Source organism: Macaca thibetana, chromosome 3 (assembly GCF_024542745.1).
Source record: "Macaca thibetana thibetana isolate TM-01 chromosome 3, ASM2454274v1, whole genome shotgun sequence".
In the NCBI taxonomy this organism is placed as follows: domain Eukaryota; kingdom Metazoa; phylum Chordata; class Mammalia; order Primates; family Cercopithecidae; genus Macaca; species Macaca thibetana.
Window position 1 is genome coordinate 108,708,586 of NC_065580.1, and position 23,850 is coordinate 108,732,435.

Below are 23,850 nucleotides of genomic sequence, written 5' to 3' on the forward strand. Positions count from 1 at the left end.
CATCGTCACTGATCATCCTGGACTAAAATAGGAGTGAACAATGGAGAAGATATGAAGCCAGAGTGGGTGGAGGACGGTCCCCAGTTTATGTTCCTGTGTCCTGTGCTGCTCACAGGGTCCTGCATGTTCCCAGAAAACAGCAGCATCTCCTGCCAGTGTTGTGGCCAGGCTGTGTCAGGCACCGTTTCCAGGGAAGTTAAGTGTGTCGCAGAAACCTCAGCCAAAGCTTCACTTCCTGCCTGCTCTGTCCTCCGACCCTGTGGCTGCCTGGTGCCCTGGGAGTGGTCTCGTCATGGGCCTCAGCCCAGGATGAGCAGCCAAGAATGCAATCCTACGGAGAGTGTGCGGAAGGGAGAGGTTACTTCTCAAGATGGAGCTGCCAAATAGGGACACTTTGGAGAGTTTGACATGAGAACTTTTAGCTCCGAGAACATATTGCTTTGGAAAAGGCAGAATAAAAATCCAAGCGCTGCCACTTAGGGGTAGTATGTCCTTGGGAAAGTCACTGTATGTGAATAATAACCTTTACCCTGGATACATCATTCATCTCCTGGGGCCAGGGATTGTGCCACCTCATTCATTTCTAAACTAAATGGTATCTAAGCTAGTCTTTACCACAATTTAATTCTTACAATAATACTCCAAAGGAGATATAATCAACCACATTTCACAGATGAGAGAATTGGAATCTTAAAAAAAGGTTAAACTCTTCAAGGTCATTTGACAAGTAAATAATGGAGCCCGAATTTCAACTGAAGTCTAACAAATTCCAAACTCCTGGCTACCAGCCATTTTATATTCATATATATGCATAAATATTTTAATATAAATTATATAACATATAATATGTCTATGTATGTCATATGTATATAATATTATATATATTTCTTTTTAAGCTTTAAAGTATAAGAGATCATGAAGAAAATTTCAGAAAGATTTTAGAAACTCAAGGGTCACTCTCCTATGCCAGTAAGCAAACAGCCTAAGATACTGTTGAATAGTATTCATTCAGTTAATTATGGTGAACCTCAAAAAGTCATAGAAATTTCCTCTAGCACTGTTAAGTAAATAGCTAATGGCCTTTTATTAAAAGACTAATTTTTAACATGATAACAGAAATTCTTGGTCCATTAAATGATAGCAAATACCCTTTGAGTGTCAAACATTGTATATATGTATTCTTTTCTCGCAAACATAAAGTAGGTGTTACTTATCCTCATTTTTCAGATGAAATTGAAGCTTACAGAGGTTAAATAATGCCTCGAGGTCACCTAGCTAATAAAGAGCACACCAAGAATTTGAACCAAACTGATCAGTCTCCAGAGCCTGTGCCATAAGGGAACCGCTTGGATGTTTATGATTCAGGGATTAATTTCTGTCTTCATGAAGCTGCTGCATTTTAATACAAAATATGTTATATTTCCTATTTGTTTTCAACTCCCAGCTTCATGCTTTAAAAGTAGAGTGTTTTGAATGTATTTAGTTATTTGTACTAACATCTAGCACCCCCTCCTGGCCATTCAAGGCATAGCATATGTGTTATATTCCCCAATATCAGAGCCCAATAAGTGGTGTTTGTTAACAGCAAAGACTTAGTATAATGAATGGAAAGGACCCCAAATGCAAGGCAGGCTCCAACTGCACACCTTATGTGCTGGATAGTTTTAGGCAAGAGACTCCTTGCAGGGTTGTCATTTCCCCCGCCTCAAAATCAGAGGAGTGGGTGATGGTTTTGGTTTCCTCCAGCTCTAATTGTGATTCTGAATTGAATTGATAAACTGGTTATTGAAACAATAGGTGTGGTAAAATGAACAATGGAAGTTTCCTATTTTTATTTTGATCCAATAATAAGGCATGTTTTTTGCTTCCTCTTGACTCAACACTGTTCTAGGAAAAATCTATTCTACATAGATTCCTGAACAAAAACACATTGATTCCTAAAGGTCTTCTGAATGTTTGGATAGCCAATGGCTTTGCAGCCCAGCCTGGCCACTACATGAGGCCCATGACTCCAACAAACTTATTTTAGGCCAGTGTAAATGCAATGTTCAAAAATCCCACCTAAGAAGGATCGGAACACTGAGGTTTGAGTAGGTAACATGCAGGTGTGTGCATGCATATCCAAGAATGCACACACACATACATGGATACAACTGCAATTGATACAAAAGGCTGAACTGTGCTGATTCTTACAGGTACTAGGTTCTGGCCCAGTCTGAAAAAAAAGAAAAGACCCTTAGTCAATCTACACATGCATACAAAATAGAATTCCCACCATACTTCGATGTTATCTATTTATAATTTTCAATGTTGTAATGTTTTGTGGTCTTAAAAATTACAGGAATTATTATCAATGTACCTAATGTGCCTTGACTCTGAAGGACATGGTAATTGCCTGTGGTTTGGAAAATGTTTGGGCTAAAAGACAAGTTCTCCTCTTCTCATTTTTATATCACAGAGCTGTGCAGGGGCTTGGATCAGTGCCTGAATCCAGTGTTCCTGAGTGCAGAGCATCTTTGCTCTGGGTGAGCTTTGACCATCCTGGAGAAGAAGGCTGCTGCAGGGGTGGGACAAAGCCAAGACCAATGGCCAGCAGCCAAGGCCAGCCAGATGGCTGTGTGCTGGCAGCCAGCATACACGGATTTTACCTGAAGGAAAATGTCACGTTTTCCACAGACAACTGAAGAAAAGGAGCTCTTTGGATTACCCTAATCGTGATTTACTCACTGGAACCTCTGTCTGTGGATTGTCCAAAATTAAGTCTCAAAGCTAAAATATGAGGCTTCAATGAGTTATCCTGAAATCAGTGCTTGATATCTTCTTGCTTTTTGCTTGTTTTTTTAAAATCTTAATTATCATATTTTTCTGTCGTATTTCTCAGTGCCACGTGCATTATCACCATTATCCGTGCCAGTTATGTATAGTTTTGCATGTTTGTTTTTTATTTTACTCTTTTCTCTCCTCCATTCCCTACTCCTGTTCCCCCATTGGTGCCCAATCTAATGCATTTGGTATCTGTCCTTAGAGCCTCCATATCTGTGAGGACTAGAGTCGGGCACTTCCTCACATTTCAGTAATGATGGACCACATGTGCCACAGTCCCGTGAGATGATAGTGGTGCAGAAACATTCCTGTCACCTAGTGACATCGTAGCCATCATAATGTCACAACACATGACTCACATTTCTGGTGACCCTGGTGTAAACAAACCTACTGTACTGCCAGTTGCATAGAAGTCTAGCACATCCAGTTATGCACAGTATATAATACTTGAAATTGATAATAAATGACCATGTTACTGGTTTACTGGTTTATGTAATTACTATATTATACTTTTTATCATTATTTTAGAGTGTACAACGTCTACTTGTTTAAAAAAAAAAAAGGTTAACTGTAAAACATCCTCAGGAAGGCCCTTCAGGAGGAATTCCAGAAGAAGGCATTGTTGTCCTAGGAGATGACAGCTCCATGTGTGTTATGCCCCTGATGACCCTCCATGGGGACAAGATGTGGAGCTGGATTACAGAAAACATTTGGGTACAGCTGTACGGCTGTATAATGTGCGTGTGTGTGTGTGTGTGTGTGTGTGTTTTCGAGATGGAGTCTCGCTCTGTCACCCAGACTGGAGTGCAGTGGCGTGATCTCAGCTCACTGCAACCTCTGCCTCCTGGGTTCAAGCGATTCTTCCGCCTCAGCCTCCTGAGTGGCCAAGACTACAGGCACGCACCACCACACCTGGCTAATTTTTGTATTTTTCGTAGAGATGGGGTTTCACCATCTTGGCCAGGCTGGTCTTGAACTCTTGATCTCGTGATCTGCCTGCTTCAGCCTCCCAAAGTGGTGGGATTACCAGCACGAACCACAGCTCCTGGCCTGTTTGTGTTTTAAGCTAAGTGTTATTAGGAGTCAAAAAGATAAAAAATAAAAGTTACTAAAGTAAAAAAGTTACAGTAAGGCAAAGTTAATTTATTAGTGAAGAAAGAAACACATGTTTTGATGAATTTAGTGTAGCCTAAGTGTGCAGTGTTTATAGTCTACAGGAGTGGACAGCAACGTCCTAGGTCTTCACATCCTCTCACCACTCACTCATTCACTCACTCACCTGCAAGCTCCATTCACGGTAAGTTCCCTATACAGGTGATACCATACTTAAGCTTATATATCCTATTTTTTACTGTAGGTTGTCTATGTCTAGATATATTTGGATACACAAATACTTACCAATGTGTTAAGTTGCCTACAGCACTCAGTAGAGTAACATGCTACACAGCTTTGTAACCTAGAAGCAACAGGCTACACCATATAGCCTCTGTATGTAGTAGGCTGTGCCATCTGGGTTTATGGAAGTGCATTCTACAATGTTCGCACAAGGATGAAATTGCCTAAGGACGCATTTCTCAGAATGCTTCCTCGTTGTCAAGCAACACATGACTGTGTATAGAATTGTTCATGAATACTGTGTTTTTCGTTGTGTACTGGCATGCCATTTCTACCTGTCCACGTCTGCACACCAGCTCATGCCCCTCGTTCATGCTCCTCTCTGCTGCTCATCGCTCCACGGCTGGCAGCCCCTGCATTCCATCCATCCATTCCCCCAAATACAGGCATGTTGCTATCAGCAGGGAGCTCTGACGGACCCCTCACAGGGTCCTCTGATTCCCCAGTAAGCCTTTCCCTGGGAATGTCCTCCCAGCATTGCTGGTCAGGGGGAACACACACTCATATCTTCACTAAATGCTACCAGGGCCATGGTGTTATCAGAAACGCGATTTTTTTTTTTTTTTTTTGCCAATATGATAGCTATCAAGCTACCCCATCTCTACTAAAAATACAAAATTAGGATTTTAGTAGAAACCCCGTCTCTTGTAAAAAAAAAATACAAAAATTAGCTGGGCATGGTGGTGCACACCTGTAATCTCAGCTACTTGGTGGCTGAGGCAGGAGAATTGCTTGAACCTAGGAGGCAGGCGCTGCCATGAGCCGAGATTGCACCACTGCATTCCAGCCCAGGCAACAGAATGAGAACCTGTCTCAAAAACAAAAACAAAAACAAAAAATGGCACAGGTCTGATTATTAGGAAGCTGAGGTCCTTTTTTATACTTAGTATTCACTGAAGTGTGAATTACTTTTCACGTCCTCTAAGCATACCAACAAGGAAGCTGGAGTTAGAACTTATGTTAGAGCCCGTCTGCCTGGGACACAGCCTGGCCCTGCCATTTATTGACTGTGTGACTATGAACAAGCTTCCTCATGTAACTCTATCTTAGCTTCCTTGCCTGTAATAAGGAAAAACAGCAACACCTCATAGATTTGTAAAGATTAAATAAAATAATACATACAGTGCCTGGCAAATGACAGACAGTAGATGAATGTTGTTATTATATTAACTATTGCCATAACTATAAATAAATATGATATAAACAAATTATAATAATAATAATAATTCATTTCTTCTTGAATGAGTTCCTTGTATATTTTAGACATTTATCCTTTGTGAATTTGGGATGGTGCAAATATCTTAGGCAAGTCTATCATCTGTCTACCAAGTAACTAACTATCTCAAATATCTTTTCATTAAATATAAATTCGGAATTTTGGAGTCAAACTCTTTTTTTTGCCATACACTTTGGGTGTTTTGGAGTGCTGTTTAAGAAAACTTTCCCCTCTCCAATATCACAGAAGTAGTTTGCATTTTCTTCTCATAGTCAGTTTCAAATTTTATTCCATGCTGATCCTGGGATGAGGGTTTCTAGACTTCCCTGAACTAATTGTTCAATCAGCCTCTTGTTCATTGACTCAGCAAATGAGTGTACAAGATCCAGGAGTGAATACAGCATGCAGAGAAGGTTGGAGACACTGTGCCAGTTGGTGTGGAAAATGAAGGGCTAGGGAATATCGTATTTACTCTAAATGTGGAAAGAATGTAGAATGGTGAGAGGACAGGGGGATTTTGAAGATACAGGACTTGAACTATGCCTGGGGAATGGGATTAGAAGCCAACAGGAGCTGGGAAGGCATCCCAGGAGGGGGATTGCAACATGGCAAGAAAGGTGTATAGCTGAGGGGGAGAAGGTGGGTGGGGTGCTGAGGGGACACCTCTGAAGCAGGCAGTGGATGAATACTGGGGAAGAGATGAAGTTCAGTTCTGAAGACCAAGCAGAGGCTCCTGGATCTGGTATGACATGCAATAGATATTCATCGTTTGTGTGTGTGTTTCTGAGAGGGAGAGGTGAGGAGGGAGTGGGGACCTGTTAGGTACTTAAAATGGGTGGGCAGTAGGGTACGAGGAAGACAGGAATTCAAGTGACAAGGGAAACAACAAGGATCCAATTTGTCTTCTCTGGCAGTATGAAGAATAGAACCCCAAATAGATTAAAGTGCAAGGTTGTATGTTTTGAGAGGAAATCATAGCAGGTGCCCAAAATCTGGAAAATGATGCACAAAGGAAGCTCCCAAGTCTTCAGGCCCAAGATTCTGAAGAATGGAGAAGCCCCTTGGTGATGCACCATACAGCAGTTTGGAAGGAAGTCCCTTGAGCGCAATGTCTAAGTCTTATGAATGCGGTCCCCATGTACGGTAACTGACACTTAGCTGGTGCTTGATATATTTTAATGAACAAATGAACATGTGTACTTGGAAGCAATAATTGGACACTCCAAAGGCAACATTCCTTGGACAACTAGAACACAAATTGAAGGACAGATCGCTATTGCCCCACCCCACTTCCAGCACCCACAGGAAGAAGGAAAAAAAATTAGGAACATAACAGAGAAGGAACAACCAGAGAGGTAAGAAAACAAGGAAAGTTCTTATCTTGGAATCTTGGGGGAGAACTGGAAGTCTGGTGGCATCTCCAAATGCCACAGACAGAACTTTGTGATCACTGGTAAGTTTTTGGAGAGCAGAGCATAATGACACAGAGTTTAATATTTACTGGTGGGAGAGGGTATAGGATATCAGCCATGTGGCAGGGTGCTTATGGACAAGGTGCTCCTGGGCTGGGCTGGTCTTACAGGGCATCAGAATGCAGCAGGAAGAGTTTCTGGAGTGTTAACTACAGATGCACCCTATGTAGGGTGCGGCAGGGAGGGAAATGAGCATGTAATTCTGACCCAACCCTCAATCAGACAACCTGAGTGTTTGACTTGAGATCAGGGGGGACTGGGAATTAACTGGATTTTAGGAAACAGAGATAAAATTTAGATTCCTTTGGATAGAGCTTCAAGGTACCTACCTGGCCTTCCTCTCAATTTGCATAGATGTAAGGGTTGTGTCTCAAATACCTTTTAAGTGAAAAAAGTCACTATTTGCTGCTGTTTGTTAAGTGGTCCTTAAAAGGTATTACCAATGAGTCACAAAATATTTGGATGGAATATTACGCTTATTTGAGCATAGTTTATTTGGCTTTATGAACAATTTATCAACCCCCTGCTGTGTGCCTTGAAGAACACTGCCCGTGAACAGCCAGGTGGTCTCCTGTTGGTGATTCAGGACAGGATCATCATCAAACAGGGATGCACCTGCGGGGCTCACAAATGAACAGAACCACCTGGATCTCCATTTTCTAAGTCTTCCAAGAGAATTTTGATCATTGTCTTCTCTGTGCGGTTGCCAAATGTCTGATTCCACTTACTGAAGTCCTAGGAAGAAGTCACCCCAGGAAGACAGTAGCTACAGCACTGTATAGACAAGCTGTGCGATCTGCTCATCTCCAAGTTCTGACACGTTTATAAGGTTTTTAGTTGAGTTCCAAGTAAAAATCCGAAGGCAGCTGTTAGTTGGGCTCCTTTGAAAAGAGGAGTAGAGTCCTTGCAAGGCCAATCCATTGGCCGATCTATTTCTAAGGCTTCAAGGTGTTCAGCCGTGCAATTTGGCAATTTGTGTGGAATAAAGCACTGAGCTTCCGCCATCTTTAAACTCATTGATTTCTCATAACTTTTGTAGTTTCCCGAAGGCATTTTCTTTAATGGGCCATCTGAATGGGCCATGAGGTCATGCCGGGATTGTTCCAATGGCCTGATTAGAGGCTTATGTGAGAAAAGAGGGCTCAGAATTCTAAATGTGCACACGTCACTGGGTAGCCTAAGATGTGATGGATATGGTTTTCTGGCTGACTCCAAAGCTGCCCCAGCTTTGTCAGGAAGAGCAGGCATGGTGGAAGCAGTGTGACAGCATGGTACAGGAACCTTTACCTGTCCCAGGCGCCCTGGCTACTCTGCGATAGTGTTAAAAATTCAAATTGCCGGCAGGGCGCGGTGGCTCACACCTGTAATCCCAGCACTTTGGGAGGGTGATCACAAGGTCAAGAGACTGAGACCATCCTGGCCAACATGGTGAAGCCCCGTCTCTACTAAAAATACAAAAATTAGCTGGGCATGGTGGCACGTGCCTGTAGTCCCAGCTATTTGGGAGGCTGAGGCAGGAGAATTGCTTGAACCCAGAAGGCAGAGGTTGCAGTAAGCCAAAATCATTCTACTGCACTCCAGTCTGGTGACAGAGCGAGACTCTATCTCAAAAAGAAAAAAAAAATTCAAATTGCCAGGCAACTTTACTTTGCAATTATATACATCACACAGGTTTAAATGAGTGACTGTCATATTGGTAGGAATGCCAGGTAGGTGTATGTGTGATAAGAACTACTGGCTTTCTTTCCAAACAGTTCTGACTCATAACTATTTGAAGGTCTACGTGCCATTGGGTTTCTAAGAGGAATCTTAAATCCTGGAGAGGAAGCTCAGAAAGGACCAAGGCCTGGTTCAACGCCATTTGGGATCAATGAGCTACAAACTCACCATTATATGACTGGGTGATGTGCCTAGGATGGGTTGGTGGCGTGAGAACTTGAACAGAATAACTAAGAAAGGGAAGTGGGAAGAACTTCACAATAGTAACCCCAGAAAGTCCTTGAAACTAACATTCCTTAGAAAATGCACTGAAATGGAAAACAATGTTCACTCCACATTCAAGGACATTTCTGGGGAATGCCACCACCCCACACCCATCCCCTCCATCTCCTTTGTTTTCAATGCATTAGGAATTCTTGGATTTTGGCAATTCCTGAAACAAACAAACAAACAAACAAACAAACAAACAAAAATCTGATGACTCTTATTTAGTGTAAAAAAATCCAAAGGCATTTTAAAAAACAGGACTAAATAGCTAATTAAAACCACGTCATTTCAGAAGAACTTGTTACATTCATCCAGGAACATTCATCTAGGGCTACCGTTATCTGGGCCATGTCCTGGCCAACAGTACACTGTGAGCAGCCACTGTGGGCAGGAAGGTGAAAGGAATTTAAGAACAATTCATCACATCTTCTGCTCCAGGAGATGTGGCAAGGCAATTATCTTTGCAGAACATTAGGTGCATTTTATTATTAGAGCTAATTTTTCAGTCTTGGCTTTTAACATCCTGTGTGCACTCTAATGTCAGGAGTGGCTTTCTATTATGAATCTTACATTGCTGTCTTCCACTTGCTGAATTATCAGTCATGCTCCTGGGCAGTGACATTTGCTTTTCTTGCACTAGAATAGCATTCATGATGACCCAGCCTCTCTGTAAATTAGCCCCTGGAAAAATCTTGGCTCAATAACAGTTATTTCCCTATTCACACTTAACACAACAAAGTCAGTAATACGCCAGGAAGATTCAAACCGTGAATCAGGAATACACACCAAATCTAAAAGTCTAATAATATACATTCTTGATCAGCCTATGTTGTATAAAGAATTACATTAGCAGAAAAGAGTCCAAATTAACTAAAAGGCTTCTGGGTTAAGAATTCTCTTCTGGAAATAATGGCCAAGTGAATTCACTTTCCTATTCCATCTGATATAATTTTTATGTACCTACGAACATAAACATGCCAGAAAGAAAAGTGACCAGAAAATGAAGCTGGTGTGAGAAGAAATTGCTGATTATGAAGGTCGTAAGATTATCATTGATTCACGTACTGGGAGTCCACAGCCGGCACCTTTAAGGGCTCTCCATTGGCAGCTGTTATTGGTGCTGCAGTAATTGCTGGATGTCAGGGAACACCGAGTGACCAGCAATGACTGGAATGAAGGAAGTGGGGAGGTGAGGTGGGGGCGTGGAGTGCATCCTAATGGAAGAACAAGCATATTTCTGCACAAATAACAACTCCAATATCAACTGTTTCAAGCAGAGTATCCGACTGGAACAAAACAAAATTTCAAAAAAAAAAAAAAAAAAAAGACTCATCAAAAGGAATTAGGGTAATCGTTGGAGATTACCAAAGGTTTATTTGGAATGACACAGCACTGAAAACATAATTGTTACAGATGATTTGTGGATACAGCATACACCATCTATTTTACTTTAGAACAATCTGTGAAGATGAGTTGCATAAATAGAAAGAGGTGGAAATATAGAGGAGCTGTTTCTATAGTGTTCTTTTGGGGGTGGATGAATATGCCCCATCTTTCTACCCAATCTCATAAAGGCAGAAGAGAAGACTACTTAGCTGCCCATCCCAACTAGCCTACCTCCAGCCACAGCGGCTGGACAGCTAGATAAATCAGGCCCTGCTTTCTCTGAGGGGGCCTCAGTGTGGTCATGCTATCTGTCATCTCATCCTGAAAACTGCACAGTACAAACACAGATACTGTTGACTGTTTTGGCAATGGGATGGCTGGTTTTGCCATGAGGCAAAACTGCGACTGTAATGCCAGTCAGAATAAGAGCAATGCATGTATCAATGACACTTGAGAGGCAAAGAGTTACAATGGAAAGGAAAGAAAGCAACTATGTATATGTAGCCTTCTGCATACACATAGATCCAGGAGTCATGGGAACTAGCTTGCGTGACTGTGTGTCCATATATATATACATATAGATGTGTTGGAAAATAACATTGAGAACTTTTGCAGCAGTTTAGTTTTAAACACAGTAAACCTGAAAGGGAGCGAGAGCACGTGCTCACACCTGGTCAGGGGAATAAGATAATCTTGTACCACAGGATAATTCATCACGTCTTCTGCAGGGCAGCCACTCAATACCATACACCTGATGCAGAGAAATAAAAGTCTGATCTGGAGAAAGCTACTTTAGAATTGGTGGGAGGGGATCAAGTACAAGAGTCCACTGTTTGGACAAAGCACAAACAAACCTGTTATTGACAACATGGGAACGAGTGAGGATTTTTTCCTTAATTTACTTTTCTTTCTCTTACGTTTTTTTTTTGCACACATACTCCATTGATACATCTTCCCAAGGTTCGTCTGGCATCAGTCTGTAAATCATTAAGAGCATAATAGCAAAAGTGAACTCTTCAGGTTTTCATGAAGGTTTAAAAACCCAGTAACTGAGCTCTTTCTTGCAATACTTGTTGCCCTAATCCAAGCGTCGGGTGAAGTTCTCCGGAAAAAGGCCTTTGTAGGTGGCAAGGTCTCTGTACTGAAGCCAGTCTGATTCCTTCACTCCCACCAGCCAGCCTGCATCCTGAAACACAATGACAGGACTTTCAGGGTCCAGCAAACTACTGGAAAATCCACACTGCCACAATTAATAAATAATGTGTTACATTAGTGTTGGGGTTCTGCACCAGGATATCACACTACAGGTAAAGTGCTGTGCCATGATCAATGGGAAGGCCTATCCCAAATAAGTTGTTAGTTAAAAAACAAAAAAGAAAAAAGAAAAAGAAAAAGAAGGAATAAACGTTTTCAATGACTTATTGACTGTACAAAGTATAGTTAATTGACAATTAATAGTAATATTAACATTATGACTGTACAAAGCATAGTTAATTGACATTAACTGGATTATAATATGAGTTCTTAAAGAGGAGAAAAGGATTACAATTACAACCAGTGCAAAGACAGAATACCACGTGAAAGCATTTCATGCACAAGAGCATGACCTGTTCTGGGGTCACAGTGTAAAAAAGGTTTTAGGTTCCTTGGGTTAGAATGGAGTACTGATGAGACCATGGAATGTCTTATATTTCATCCCAAGCCACTTGTTATAAGAAAGAACTCTGACCCCCAGCTCATATCCTATAACCCCAATAAACTACCTATGTAGGGCTTATCAAATACTAAAAGCTAGATGTGTATTGCCTGATATTACTATTTTGGTTTTTATAATACCTAATTTTTCAAGTTTATATAAACTACAAATCAGTTGGATGTCATGGTATTCTTGCTGGAAGCACTCCTATATCCTTTATAAATTATTTCTCATAGACATTTGTCTGTCCTATAAAAGTGCCATCACAAAAATGGAACATTTTGCCCCAGAAAGGGTAGAGAACCCATCCACGTATGGTCATGCAGAATGGGAGACGATACTTAAAACTGAGAAACAGAGGCTGTGGTCTGCCCTTGGCTTCCTAGCAGAGTCTAGCTGGAAAAGCTGTGTTGAAAGAAACAGCAGGAAACGAGACCATAGGAAGTTCAAGGAGTGGGAAATGACTATCCTTATTATGTTAACCAGTGCAGAAAGGAAATTCCACTTCAGATGAGGGATGGCCAGGGTTAGTCTGAACCAACCCCCAACATAGTTCAAGTACATCAGATAAAATTAGACCTCAAAAATTAAATGAAGAAGCTGAATTCATTCCCTTTTGATATAATCTGAGACTATAAATTGATGCTGCCATATAGACAAGAAATATCAGTATTTAGACAGCCCAATTTTTGAAGGCAGGAAAAAAACCGCTAGAGAAAAAAATGACTCAATAAAATAACTGATAATATCCTAGCTGATGAGGAAAAGTGCCCTCTTTAAAATTATGATGTCATATATGGGAAGGACAAAGCTATACTTAAAATAAAAGATGATAGCTAAATATTTTCTGAACCTCTAGAAAGCATATAAAAGGTCATTTTTCCCCCACAAGTGTCTATATTTGACTTTATTTACAGTGAGTGAAAAATCTAATGGAGCCAAGTAGAGTTAAGCACTTAAAAATTGTTTCAATAAAGAAAACAAGTAAAGGACTACACAAACCCACAATCAAGATATATTCCAACACATATATTCTGAAAGACAACTTGTAGAGAATAATAGCCAACATCAATCTTTAGCTGAGGAAAATATAAAAAATTAAATATTAACTGCTTAAAATATGTGGTAGAAAAAGATTTCCAGTTTTGGTAATGGCAGAATAGCTTGTATTAGACAAATCCTTCTGGAGAGAATAATTAAAAACACTGCAATAACTATATATCTATAAATATCTATATATACATATATGCAACTATTTATACATAAAAACAACTCTTGGTTATATAACATATAAAGTATACATTTATACATAATGGGATGGGTATAAATAATGGGTACAACTATTTGAAGATGCTGGAAATGACCAAAAGCAGGCAGAAATTACAGGGTATTTGACCCTTGAAAGTAGAGAACTGCACGGGGTGAGATCTATACTGATACAGCTTTTCCCCGGAGGATTATCCTCACTCAGTGTGATGTGGGGCATTCAGATCATAGAGTGTAAGGCTGTCAGAGAAGCTGTACACTCAGGGGGTATTATCTTGAAAAGAAAGGAGCCACTGGGGGATGGGTATCCTAATATATGTGGATAAATTGCCTTGAAGTCCTGGGCTGACCCCCAAGCTGTGCATGCATAAAGGGTACAGACCCACCCTAACAAAGTATAAAACCAACTCCCATCAATTCAAGGGAATTATTCAGTAATTTATATGTCTACTAAAACAAAAATAAGGAATTTTCAGATATAGAAAACAGAGTCAGACTCTTTACCATGTATGGTCTGCCTACTATGTCTAGTATCAATTAAAAAATTACTAGACATGGAAAAAAATAGGAAACTATGACCCAAAGATTAAAAAGCAAACAATAGAAATATGCCCTGAGATGGCCCAGCTGTTGGAATTAGCAGTAAGAAATTTAAGGCAGCTATTATAAATTTGTTCAAGTATATAAACTGAGAGACAGTGATAATGAAAGAATATAAGTGGGAAATCTCAGCCAAGAAATGGAAACCATATGAAAGAACAATATGGAAATGAAGAATTCTAAGACTCTAATATCTGAGATGAAAAAGTCACTGGATAAACTTAACTACAAACTCAAAGTAGAAGAAGAAACAGTCACAGTACTTGAAGACAGATCAATAGAAATTATCCAACCTGACTACCAGAGAGAAATAGTGAAAGAAAAAGAACAGCATCTTAGCCCTCAAGAAGTCCAACATAAGTATAATTAGATACCCAGAGAAAAAGAACAAAGAGAATTAGTCAGGAAAAAAAATTAAAGATAAAAAGCAAATACGGTGAAAAACATTAGGTTACAAGTTTAAGGAGCTCAGTGATTTTCAAGTATGAAGACCATAAAAAAAAACAAAAAAACCCTACCCAAACACAATATATTCAAACTGATGAAAATGAAAGATACAGAGAAATTTATTAAAAGTAGTCAGGGAAAGTCACTTTGCATACAGAGAAGCAATATTAAACAAATAACAGTTGATTTCTAATTATAAACAATAGGGACCAGAAAACAATGACACATGTTTAAAGAGTTGAAAGAAAAAAAAATCAACTCAGATTTCTTTCTTAGTGAAAGTATCATTAAAAATTAAGAAGAATAAAGACATTTTCAGATAAACAGAAGCCAAGAAGATTTGCAGCCAGCACATTAGCACTGCAGGAATAGCTAAAGAAAGTTCTTTAAGGAGAAAGGAAATTAAGACCAGATGGAAACTCGGACTTATAGGAAAGAATGAAGACGTGGAAATGATAAACATGATGGTAAATATAAAAGACTACCTTTTTTTCCTTTTATTTCTTTACAAAATAACTTCTGGTTAATACAGACAAAAATCCCATTATAAATGGGACTTTTAATATCTTTGAGATGTGTGATGCTGACACTTTTTCTTGATATTGGTAATTTATGCTTTGTGACTTTTCTTTCTTGAGTCTTTCTAAGGTTTTAACAATTTTGTTAATCCTCTCAACAACCTACTTTTGGCTTCATCAATGTTATCTGTTATGTCCTTTATTGCATTCATTTGTGAATTTATTTTTATTATTTCCTTCCTTCTATACATTTTCTACTTAATTTCTATTTAATGATCATTATGAAATATTTTTAACTCACACTATGATTTCTTTGACCCAGGGGTTATTTAGAAGTGTATTTTAAAATTTTTTAAATCTTTGGGGGTTTTAAAGATACATTATTGTTATTAAGGTTTTTTTTGAGACAGGGTCTTGCTCTGTTGCCCAGGCCGGAGTGCAGTGGCGTGATCATGGCTCACTGCAGCCTTGAATTCCTGGGCTGAAGCGATCCTCCAATGTCAGCTTTTTGAGTAGCTGGGACTACAGGTGTACACTGCTGCACCCAGCTAATTAAAAAAAAAAAACTTTGTAGAGATGAGGTCTTGCTATGTTGACCAGACTGGTCTGGAACTCCTGGCCTCAAGTGATCCTCCTGCCTTGGCCTTCCAAAGTCCTGGGATTACAGGCATGAGCCATCCTGCTCAGCAGATTATTGTTACATAAATTTCAAATCTAATTTTATTGTGGTAGAGACTGTTTGACCCAACACCTGATGTATCTTGGTAAGTGTATTGTCAAAAGAAAGAACAAAATGTTGAACATGTTAAGTCTTAACCTCAAAGGCAGTGATGTTTGACTTTATTTTTTTAAGGGGAGAGCTCATGAATCTCTTTGAGAATAGTATGGAAGTTAGAGCTTTTCTCTCCAGAAAAATATGTTTGCAGATACATTTACTTGTGTTGCATACCATTTCAAGGGTTCACACATTTTATGAACGAGAACAAGATGGAGTTCTCAGTACCTTACATCAGATGACTCTTTTAGGAGGTGATATTTTTAAAGAATCTCTTTAAATTGAGGTATAACTTAAATACTGTATAATGCAGAGATGGTTAGGTATATAGCTCAATGAGTTTGGACAAATACATGCAGATATCCCTCTCAAGATACAAAGCATTTCCATCACTCCAGAGTGTTCCCCAGGTTCTTTCCTAATCAATATCCACACACCCAGAGGCAACCACTTTTGAAGGGGTCTTTTAGTTCACATTCATAGTGTCTGCATTTCCTGAAGACAGGTGTTACAGAGACAACATTCCTAGAAAGTGGTTACATGATTAAGAAATGGTCAACTGTTTGTATTACATTAAAAAAAAAAATGCAACAGCATCCCAAAAGGGTGTCCTAGAAACCTGGTTAATGATCTAGGCTGTCACAAGCCCTTAAGCCCTTTTTAGATGGCTTGTAGCATCTCAGAAAATAGAAACATCTTTAGGAAGTGATTGTGTCCTCAGAAAAAATCAATGTAGCACAAAGCATCTTCCAATCTTTATCTTTTACCTGATCAGCTTCTGAATCTGAGGGGACCACCAGCACCACGTCACCCCTTTGTAAGGTAAGTTCATCAGAATTTGCTGCCTCAAAATCATGCAGTGTTTCCACCTGCAGAAGAGAAGAAGAATATATAAAAATCAATTTCCCAGCCAGATTATAAGCAGACACTCTTACAAGCACTCTCCAAGCTGGATGAAAAGATGAAGATATTTGCCATATGCCAAGGAGGAAGAAGGCCTCTAAAGCCAGAAGAGAAGTCCTATTCTCTGATATGAGGCCATTCATATGTATATTTATTAATAGTAATGCAATGCCCTCTACAACAGGGAAAAGTACTATATTAATCAAATTTTAATTCATCTTATTTTTGTTAGAGATTTGCATTTTATTATCACTGATGCTTTATTACTATTTGTTGTTTAACTGGAACCAAAAATGTCTAAAGCTCCTCTAACCCCAGCTTCTGTCAAATGATAATCAGGAAAACCACCACTTGTAGGTTATACAGTAATTACTACGAAATAAAACTCTGTGATCAATTTCCGTGTAAATATATTTCCTTTCTTCCCTATCCTACCTTATATACAATGGCAACCAGTTTCTTTTCCTTTCCCATTTTGAAAAAGATTTCCTTAAAATGTTATTATAGGAAAATATTTTAAAGCAGAAGAAATAACGTAATGAACCTCCATGCATCCGTCACCCAGTCTGAGTCACTCTACCATCATGGCTGATTTTATTTTTCCACCTTTCCCTCAACTCCACCCCTGAGAGTAAACATCGGCTTTTAAAGTGTATATTTTGCCATTGGGCATATTCATAGAATCATAAATTGTCAGAGTTGGAAATGGATTATGTTATCCCTAAATTAATTTCTCTGATGGGAGAACTGATACCCAGAGAGAGGATCTATAGGGGTGCCTTAGCTTACTCTACAGTTAGTGAGGAGGCCAGAATGGGCCCAGCAAGCTCTGGCCATGCTTGGCACAAGGCTTCTTAGACTCCTTGTGCTCCAATTAAAACAGAACCTGGCAAGAAACAACCCCCCATCTACAGGTTTAATTTTTTCTCTAAATTAATCATTCATAAATCCATTATAGCTGACCCTGTCCCCACAAGAGGTAGCAAGGTAGTAGTTACTTTCTAGTGGAGAGAGATAAAGACACACACACACACACACACACACACACACACACACACACACACAGAGAGAGAGAGAGAGACAGAGAGAGAATGATATGACATTTTACGCTTTAGAAGAAAAAGAGCTGAATTTTGAAATGTAAAATCAAATTTAAAAACTTAAAATTCCTTTTCAGATTCTATTAGGAAACATCTGAGACAGGAAACACTTGGGTTAGGCCAGTGTTTTCAGGTATTTACTAAGTTTTTCGGTAAGAACGCTTTGGTTTATGAAGGCTCTAAGCAGCCTGTCTGAGCAAAACCTTCCTCCCATTAACTTAGCCACCTTTTTTTTCTGCCTTTTGGTGCAAGTTTATTCATATATGTATCCACTAATTTACAAAATATTTATGGGCTTCCTACTCTGTGTCATGCACCCTACAAAGTGCCAGAGTTGACTGAAGGATTGCTGCCTGACCCCCAGCGGGTATAGCCCAGTCAGGAGCTCTTGGTGATTCGAAGGCCTGGTCTGAGCCAGGCTCCACAGATTCACAGGCACCCGGGGGGAGTAGAGAGGAGGGAGGGCTGGAAGAGACTCTCTCATTCATTACCCAGGGGCATACTGTTTGCCCTGTGGTGAGCTTCCCTTTAGTTATTCTTTGTTAAAATATGAAAATCTATTACTGTCGACCTGGCTTGTCCAAGTGATGTTGTGGTGAAGGGAAAGCAGTTCAGAGAAATAATAATAGCAAAAAGTAAAAGTAAACACTGGAAAACCAAAGGCTTAAGCAAAAGGGACTCAAAGCAAAAAAAGGACAAATGAGAGTTAAAAAATAAGAATACCTTGTAGAGAAAGCCAGGAGGCAATTCCTGAGAGGCCTCCCTTACAGATGCTAGCTGGTCAGCAGTCCCCAAGGCTGGTGCAGAAGGCATTGGCTGAGGGTCCTGCAGGGGCTTCGGCTCCGTAGCCAGCTCTGGCGTCTCACTGGTGGGGCCCAGAGGAGCCGTGTCCTCGGTGGTCTCCTCGGGCTCTGCACCTATAGTTATTTCGTGTTCTCCCTCCTCTTCATGGTTGGAGGCAGGCTCTATGACCACTGAAGGGATGACCTTCTCCTGGGGGAAGAAAACCCGTGGCAGTGCCCAGCAGGGCCTGGAAAACAGAACCTCCTTGTCCTGCACAACCTGCCTCAGCCCCCAGCCCAAAGCTGGGGCTGCCACTTCCATAATTCCCCATCAGCCAGAGTCAGGCTCCGGGTCTTCTGCTGTGCCACACAGCCTCCTTCTGTTCCTCCTGAGGCCTAAACCCTCAGTGGAATTAACTTCTGGATCCTTGAATAGCCAGGCAGTTTGGTAAGCATGAGGTTTCCGTGGAAACTGGGAGGAGGCATAGGGGATGGGAGATTGAGTCTTGAAGGGTGAGGGAAACCATCCTGAGAGGGATTGCAGGAGTCAGTGCAGGCCGGCCTGGTTCTTTTTTTTTTTTTTTTTTTTTTGAGACGGAGTCTCGCTCTGTCGCCCAGGCTGGAGTGCAGTGGTGCAATCTCGGCTCACTGCAAAGTCTCCCTCCCGGGTTCACGCCATTCTCCTGCCTCAGCCTCCCGAGTAGCTGGGACTACAGGTGCCCGCCACCACGCCCGGCTAATTTTTTGTGTTTTTAGTAGAGGCGGGGTTTCACCATGTGAACCAGGATGGTCTCGATCTCCTGACCTCGGGATCCGCCCGCTTCGGCCTCCCAAAGTGCTGGGATTACAGGCGTGAGCTGCCGCACCCGGCCCCACAGGCCGGCCTGGTTCTTGTCCCATGGAGCCCTAACTCTTGCCGCTGGCAGTTCACCTCCTATGAGCCCCTTCCTCCCCTCCCCCAGTCCCAGGAGGCCCCCAGTGCCTGAACCATGCTTGCTGGTGAAGATCCAGCCGGGGTTTGGAGATCATCCACCAGTCCTTCGCTTGTGATTCCAGCCCCCCACTGCTGTGGCCGCTGCAGGGACCACACCTCCCACAATCCACTCCAGGTACTCTAGTGTCTGAACCAAAGGATTAGGACCACGCTTTCATTTGTTTAACAAAGATGAGCATGGAGGGGAGTTTCATCAGCAAAACAGGAGTCTTTCTATATTCCCTCTGCTATCAGCGGACTAGAGCAGTAACATTCGTCAACTTAGAGAGATAATACTGTCTTTCCATGAGTACAACAATATACGCAAAAACACTCTGGGAACTGTGATGAGAAAATCTAAGGGGAAAAAGGAATATTCTTTTAAGTTCCTTCTCCCACAACACTGCTATCTGCCTCAGCCCCCAGCCCAAAAAGGGATAATGAAAGGGATAATTCAGTTTCAAGTTTTAAGCAATCCTGGAGAAATTTTTGAAAATTTATTGGGAGTAAAATCATCAGGAGAAAACAATACATACCATTAAGGCCCCTCTTAACATTGCCTTCTAGAATACAGAAGAACCAGACAGTGGAGGCAGGCCCTGGGGTTGGAGGCCCCTGCAGCGGTAGAGTATGTGGCTTTGTGGCCTCTCAATGCTGCTCTGAGGCAGTGCCGAGCAGGGCCCGCTCCAGCCTCATGCACAGACCTAATGGCCCAGGTCCCTTTGTTTCCCTTCTCAAAGTACCACACAGTGGTGGGCTCTTGGTGAAAGGGGCCTGATGGTGAATTTGGGACACTCTGATGATGATAATAACCACCAAACAGTAATAAGAATAATAAGATCTAAATACTATTGAGTTCTCCCTGGGCTAAGTGCTCACTTCATCACATTCTCTTTCTCCCAGCTCCATTCTCATCTTTTTCACTGTCCTGCTTCATTCCTTTCTCCACGTCACCCCAGAGCTCCCCCTTCCCCTTTCCATGCTTAGGCCCAGTCAGCCACGCAACATTGCGATGCTGAAACTGAGCAGCTGGGATTACTCTTTCTGAGAATCTGATAATAATGTTGTTTGGTGGAGTCACAAAATTGCTACAAACCTATTTTACATCCAAAGAGTTATCACCATGGACCAACCAACAGAGCACCCAGCCCACGCCACCTCCCAGGAGCTCCCCTGGCTGCGACATGGGACACTCACCTGAGGCACTGTTGCTGCCAGCTCCTCTGCTTCAGCTTGGGCACTCTCTGCACCCTCGGTTTCAGTTCCAATTTTGGCCTCCTCTAAACTTACTCCTTCCCCGGCAGGGAGAGTGGCCTTCTCTGCCTCTGCTTCCTCTCCTGGGGCCCCCTCAGCTGCTGACACCAAGGTTCCAACAGCTGCATCAGCATCAGCTCCAGGTATGATCTGCAGGGCAGAATCCAACAGGTCACGTCTGCATCTCCATGGGCCTCCGCCAGGAGTCAAACTCAAGCCTATTTCTAATCTCTCCTCTGCGGAGGCTATTCAGATTTGGAACATTCTTTGCACTCCCAGGATTTAGGTACAGCAGAGTCTGCCATGTATTCATCAACACTCTGACTTCTCTTCTCCTGAGCTCCCAACAATTCTACACGCCTTAGCTTTCCTTGCTGTCAGGTGTGGCAAATGGGATTGGAATGGAAGTGACATATACTATTCCAAAAACACGGCTTTTAAGGTGTAGGTGGTCCTCTCCACAAGCTATTTCCATTTTTATTGGCTGGAAGCAACAAATGAGGCCTTAAGGGAATAAAAGAAATATAATTGAATCTCGAGACCTTAAACTCACCATGCCAAAGGAAAGCTAAGCTTGGGAACAGAGTCACACAAAAACAACCTTCCTTTCATTCCCAAACACAGAGCTGTAATTTCACATGCTTCCTTCATCTTATGTAACATGCAGAACTACAGAGCGTGAGATGAAGGCATGAGTGACTGTGTGCCCACTCCCCCTTTTTATATGTGAAATGTAGATTCACTGAGCACTAATCAGAGCCTCACAAGAATGTGACACTTGCCTCATTGCCTACCCACCTTCCTTTTAAAAATTTATTCCCTTCTTGCTTGCTATTTCCCCTTTAAATACTGAAGTTCTCAAAACTCTCTTCAGAAAAAGCACTGGTTACAGATCCTCCTTTGACTCATGTCTCTTTTTCCGGGTGCATCCTTAACCTTGGCTAAATAAGCCTCTCCATGACTGAGACCTGCCTTGCTCACTTTTTGATTTACATAGAACATCTGGGTCAGAGGATGGAAGTGACCTGGGTCAGAAAGAAAAGCCATATCAGAAAAGCATCCTCATCGCACAAAGTCCACATTTTGAAAAATTGCATTTTAGTATAAACTTTCAAATCTTTGTGAGGAAGGTTCCAAAAGCCAAATCACTTTCATAGGAAAAAAAAAATAAGGAAGCTTTCTCAATGAACCCTCAGGAATGAAGGGGAAATAATTTTTGTAATCAAATATGCATGGTAATGCTCCAAATAGCTGCAGAGCCCATTACAGGCAAAATACCAAAATCACAGTTTAGGTCCAGTAAGGAGAAGTGAAATAGAAAAAAGTCAGAATTTTCTTTCTAAGGTAGAAACACAGTCAGAAGAAGAGTTTTAAGTAGTATTTAAAATTTGAGATAATGAAATAAAGGAAGTGCAATCAGAAGTTTCAGTTTTGAACAAATGGGTTGGAGTCCAACTCTTTAAACAGGATTCTGACAACATCAGCTTGACAGACTTGATTTGAGAGGTTCACATGAGAACGACTACGGAAGAAGAATCTCAGGTTGATCTTATATAATATATCCAGGACACATATTTCAAAAGTGGCTCTTACTATCTGATGTGATTAGGATTAACTACTTTTTCCATGTTGAATACATTCTACCCAGTTCAACATCTTAAGTTAGGAAGGCCCTAATGTTGCAAATATTAACTTTCAAACTCAGAAAACAGAAAAGGATAATGAAGAGTACCTCCGAGTGGGCATCAGAAATTGGAGATGAAGAACATGAACCATACACCTACACTTATAACAAAGCAGTTTTAAAAACGTTTCTGCTGGCTCAAAGCTATAGGTAATAGTTTAAATAAAAATGCCTGTTACAGAATATATACAGTACATTTTTCTACAAGATAATATTTTATTTGGGAATGAAAAAGAAATGTTAACAGCTATACTACTCATTATATGTCCAAGTATTCCTCATATTTTTAGAAATTTATTTCCCTCTCTTATGAGAATCTCGTATTATGAGGATGTGGCTCTCCACACAGGGTGTACAATGATTTAAAATACAATCCCTAGCCATGACATACTTCCTTCTTCCTGCCCTGTCATGAAAGTATATGTGACATGGTTTGGCTCTGTGTCCCCACCCAAATCTCATCTTGTAGCTCCCATAATTCCCGTGTGTTGTAGGAGGGACTCAGTGGGAGATGATTGAATCATGGGGGTGGGTCTTTCCCATGCTCTTCTCGTGACAGTGAATGGGTCTCGCCAGTTTTGATGGTTTTAAAAATGAGAGTTTCCCTGCACAAGCTCTGTTATTGCCTGCTGCCATCCATGTAAGATGTGACTTGCTCCTCCTTGCCATGATTGTGAGGCCTCCCCAGCTATGTGGAACTGTAAGTTCAATAAACCTCTTTTGCAAATTGTTCAGTCTCAGGTATGGCTTTATCAGCAGCATGAAAATGGACTAATACATTATGGGTTCACAAAAGTAATGCTTTCTCATGAATTGTAACAGACACTTATTTAAAGTGAATTATAAATGCTGATGGTTATTGAAGTGGGGTAAAAAGTACATGAGGGTTTATATTTTGGCAAATGGCTGAAAATTCCTATAATAAAAAGTTTATTTTGAAATCAAATAGAATTTCATCTCTGTTTTAAATAAGCATCGACCTTTTTATGGATGCTATTGTTACTGTTGTCAAGAGAATAGTAATCAGAACATAAATTAGTAGGGTATCTTAATCCCAAGAAGAACAATGAGCAATTGCTCATAGCTTTATTGTTGGAGACATTAACAGGGTTTCTCTAGGATACTAAGGACCTAACAAAGTTTCTTCCATATTAAAAACTATCCTGAAAGAAAATGTGCAGCAATAAACTTATGAGCTCAAATGTAGAAAATAAGTTGTGTCATGATTATAAGCTTATTCTCTCCATCTGTCTGGAAAATCACACCTATGACTATCCCACTAGTTTCAACAGCTTGGAAGCAGATGGACTCTATCTACATGCAGACGGTATGGACAAACAGAGCAGCAGACACCACCACTACACACACATGCAGCAGAGGCACTGCTACAGATGAAAAAGCAGACAGGATGTTATTTCATGGGCTATTCTCCCAGTGGTTATGCATAAATCCTTTTATACACATCTGTTGCAACTACACATTATTAGTAATTGGCTTTTAGTCTCAGTTGAATTGATCCTACATCTCTGGGACAGAATATACTTCTGTGACCTATAGATGGTGTTGCCACAGGT

At 40.9% G+C, this 23,850-nt stretch overlaps 1 protein-coding gene across 2 annotated transcripts in view; it reads right to left on the reverse strand.

The window, feature by feature from the left end:
* Window positions 1-10,231: 10,231 nt before the first annotated feature.
* AMPH (amphiphysin) overlaps window positions 10,232-23,850 on the reverse strand; it is a 247,506-nt gene continuing 233,887 nt past the window's right edge. For both annotated transcript variants that reach the window (XM_050783311.1, XM_050783312.1), the window contains 4 exons: window positions 20,536-20,742; window positions 18,307-18,576; window positions 16,348-16,449; window positions 10,232-11,464 (listed from right to left, as the gene is read on the reverse strand). In XM_050783311.1, coding sequence (XP_050639268.1) covers window positions 11,357-11,464; window positions 16,348-16,449; window positions 18,307-18,576; window positions 20,536-20,742 — 687 coding nt within the window. In that variant the 3' untranslated portion in view covers window positions 10,232-11,356. The remainder of the gene's footprint in view (window positions 11,465-16,347; window positions 16,450-18,306; window positions 18,577-20,535; window positions 20,743-23,850) is intronic.